The 4,266-nt window shown below is 40.2% G+C and overlaps 1 protein-coding gene across 1 annotated transcript; it reads left to right on the forward strand.

Annotated features, from left to right (window-relative positions):
- The first annotated feature begins 519 nt into the window (after positions 1-519).
- Positions 520-2,510, forward strand: LOC121773608 (UDP-glycosyltransferase 75C1-like). The gene has a single exon (XM_042170502.1). The coding sequence runs from the start codon at positions 751-753 to the stop codon at positions 2,131-2,133; it is 1,383 nt and encodes a 460-aa protein (XP_042026436.1). The 5' UTR covers positions 520-750; the 3' UTR covers positions 2,134-2,510.
- Positions 2,511-4,266: the final 1,756 nt, after the last annotated feature.

Here is a 4,266-nt window from a genome sequence, read left to right on the forward strand (position 1 = left end):
AAGTAAATGTTTAAAAAAGCTCCTCACTTAGATAGAGAAAGTAATTTTTTTCCATTCCAAGATAATAGAAATACTTATTTTCATCATGTAAGTTAGAAAATAAATGTTTAGTGTATTAAGAAAGAGAAGATAATTAAATTAAAAGATATCATGAAGGAAATAGGTAAAAATAGAATAAAATAAAAAAATTTAAAAAAGAATAAAATAGGAAAAAGGGAAACATAAGATATATTAAATGCGTGAAATATTTAAAAAATAGAAATGATTATATTCCATTGTAATGTCCCGAGTAAGAATATGACTCTATTAGGGCAAAACATAGGGAGTAATATTTTTTTTTTGTATAATATTTCACGAAATAATATTCTATTTTGTAATTTCGGAGACGTCCACAAATTAATGTCTGGTTTTTATAAGTTTTTCCATTTTTGAATCACAACCTCCCTTCCCATGCATTTATCTCGGAACCGTCACTCTCAAACCACCTCACATGTCATGTTATAAGCAAACACTGCACATTGCCTGTGGTTCATTCATTAATAAAATCACAACCCCATAATTTTTATCCTTAATCAAACCAGCAAGCAAAATTCATCTTTGATTTTGTACTTCTCTGTCGTCACCTCAAACGTCACACACTAAGTCATAGATTTATAACTACAAATATCCCTTCAATAAATTGTTCAAACCTCAATTCCCACACTCCCAATTCACCACTCATTTTTGCTAATACAAAACCCTACTCAAGCAATGGAACATCGCCACGTGCTCCTAGTAACCTTTCCGGCGCAAGGCCACATCAACCCCTCCCTCCAATTTGCAAAGAAGCTCATAAAATTGGGCATCCACGTCACCTTCGCCACCAGCATCTCCGCGCGGCGGCGCATGGTGGCGCCAGTCCTCACCAGCGGCCTAACCTTCCTTGCCTTCTCCGACGGATTCGACGACGGTTACAAGCTCGGCGACGACGCCAATATATTCATGGACGCGATGCGAAGCCACGGCTCCACCGCCTTGAGAGGCGCCATCGCCGCTGCAGCGGAGGAGGGCCGCCCCGTCACATGCCTAGTCTACACGCTCCTCCTCCCCTGGGCGACGGAGGTGGCGCGTGAGCTCCACATCCCCAGCGCGCTCCTCTGGATCCAACCCGCCACTGTCTTCAGCATTTACTACCACTTTTTCAACGGATTTTCCGACAAAATCACCGCAAAATCGGATAATCCAGGCTGGAAAATCGAAATCCCCGGAGCTCCGCCGCTCTCGAAAACCGACCTTCCCTCCTTCCTCCTCCCTTCATCATCAGAAGCGCATAAGTTTGCGCTTCCGACGTTTAAGGAACAGTTCGACGCGCTGGACGCCGAGCCAGGCAAGCCGAAGGTGCTCATCAACACCTTCGACTCGCTCGAGGCGGAAGCGCTCAGCGCGTTCGACTGCTACGAGCTGATCGGAGTCGGACCGTTGATTCCCTACGCCTTCATCGGCGGCGAGGATCAAACGGACAAGTCGTTTGGCGGCGACCTCTTCGTTAAATCCGACGGCTGCATCGAGTGGCTGAACTCGAAGCTGCAGTCGTCGGTGGTATACGTGTCGTTCGGGAGCCTGCTCAGGCTCCCGAAGGCACAGATGGAGGAGATCGCGGCCGGCCTCCTGCTCTCTGGGAGGCCGTTTTTGTGGGTGATACGGGCGGCGGAGGAGGAGAAAGAGGACGAGAAACTGAGCTGCTTAGAAGATTTGGATAAGATTGGGAAAATCGTGACGTGGTGCTCCCAGCTCGAGGTGCTGACGCACCCCTCACTGGGATGCTTTGTCACGCATTGTGGATGGAACTCGACTCTGGAGAGCCTGTCGTGTGGGATCCCTGTCGTGGCGTTTCCCCATTGGACGGATCAAGGGACGAATGCGAAAATGATAGAGGATGTGTGGAAGATTGGGGTAAGGGTAAGAGCTAATGAGGATGGGATTGTGGAGAGTGGTGAGATTTGGAGATGTGTTGAAGAAGTGATGGATGGTGGAGTCAAGAGTGTGGAATTCAGACACAATGCTAATAAATGGAAGGGATTGGCTAGAGAAGCTGCGGCGGAAAATGGGTCTTCTACAGTCAATTTAAAGGCGTTTTTGGACCATGCATCTTGAAGTTTGTCCTTATATGGTATGGTATTGATGGCTTCTACTTGATGCTTATAGCATATATAGTCGTGCTCGCATGCAAGCTTAACAGTGCTCCTAATCAGTGGCAAAACTAGAATTTTTACCATTGGACCAAATCAGTATTAATGATTATAGTTAATAAATAAATTGATGGGGGACTAGGGCCCCTGGCCCCAATATGGCTTCGCCACTGCACCTAGTCATGCAAGGTCGTGCTTAGGCATTGAGTACGTGCGCATATGCACAAGCGCTGAGCACACCGCTGCGCATGCATTTGGATAATTTACCTACTTATAAATTAGTGGTGGTATTCATGTATTGCCTGGTTTAATTTTATACGACTCCATTAAAAATTATTTCGATATTTCGTTTCTCATTCTTTGGTCTTTAATTAAAAACCAATTTTACTATTACAGAGTCGTATATCTCTGCACTACTTACTTACTTCTGCCACATGTCCAGGAGAGAACAAAAATGGCTAATTAATGACTTGGAGTGCAAACATATAGATTGACTTTTCTGCTCTTTGACCATTACTTGACCTAGCTATTTTTATCTAGTACAATGTCTTTTAATAATCATTTACAGACTCATGGATTCATGGTTAGATTGATCTAATGGATTGAAATATAAACCGATAACTTTGTTGATTTAATTTGATGATAACTTAGTATTGTGCATATATATATATATATATATATATATATATATAGGTCCATGATCAATTGAGATTTTTTAGGCTAATTGAGAAATGAGATGCAACATCAGCCACTCATTTTTATTAAATGAGTGGTCCAGATTTTGCCACCAAAAAAATATTTTTAGATTAATTTATTATAAAAGGGCAGAATGGTAATTTCATGTTTTATCTTCTTTGCCATCAATAATTTTCCCAATTTCACTCAAAAAATCTTCTCCTCGTCAACCACCGCCGCTCCTCATCTCCGCCGCACTTCATCTCCACCGCTGTCGCACGACTCCACATCCTCCTCCACTGTCGTCGCCATTGCTGCGCCTCCGAATTGGAAGGCGAAATGGAAGGCTTCTCGATCGACGCTGCCGAGTTCCCCTATTTCTCCGGCGTCAATCTGTTCGACAGTATTGATTTCGACGATCTCTTCCTCGGAATCGACGAGAGCGATGTTTTGCCCGATTTCGAGATGGATCCCGAGCTCCTCGCCGACATCATTGATTTCTACTCTTTGTTGGATTTTGTAGTGAGATCTGCGATTTTACTCATTTTTCCTGAATTGGAATTTGTAGATCTAAAAATTTGAACAATAAGATTTGTGAGATATTGAATCCTCATGTCGAAATTGTTAGATTTTTTAATTGACTAATAGATTTTGTGTATGTTGGTGGAAGCTCTGCTATGTTTCTGAATTTGATAGAGTTGTTGACATTTTAATAGAGTTGTTGACATTTGATATTATCCCTATTGATATGTGAATTATAAGTGTTATTTTTTAGTTGTTGGCATTTTAATAGAGTTGTTGACATTTGATATTCTCGCTATTGATATTGTTTTTGAGCTGTTGACACTTTATACAAGTCGTTGACAAGCTGTTGACATTTTATATACAGACTATTAACATGTTGTTGACATTTTGCTATAAGTTGACATTTGATATGCATGCTATTGACATATATTGTATGAACATGATGCCTGAACTTGTGTCAATTAAAAAAATTAAGATAAAATAGTTGTTATTTTTTAATTACAAGAATTGTTTTTGAGTTGTTGACACTATATACAAGTCGTTGACAAGTTGTTGACATTTTGCTATAAATTGTTAACATTTGATATGCAGGCTATTGACATGTGTTGTATGATCATGATGTCAAAACTTGTGTCAAATAAAAATTGAAGATAAAATAGTTGTTATTTTTAAATTACAAGAATTGTTTTTGAGTTGTTGACACTATATACAAATTGTTGACAAGTTGTTGACATTTGATATACAAGCTGTTGATATTTTCATATAAGTTGTTGATATTTGATACGAAAGCAATTGACATGTATTGCATGATCATGATACCAGAACTTGTTTCAAATAAAAAAATTAAGACAAAATAGTTGTTCTTTTTTAATTATAAGAATTATTTTTGCGTTGTTGA

Source organism: Salvia splendens, chromosome 17 (assembly GCF_004379255.2).
Source record: "Salvia splendens isolate huo1 chromosome 17, SspV2, whole genome shotgun sequence".
NCBI classification, from domain to species: Eukaryota; Viridiplantae; Streptophyta; class Magnoliopsida; order Lamiales; family Lamiaceae; genus Salvia; species Salvia splendens.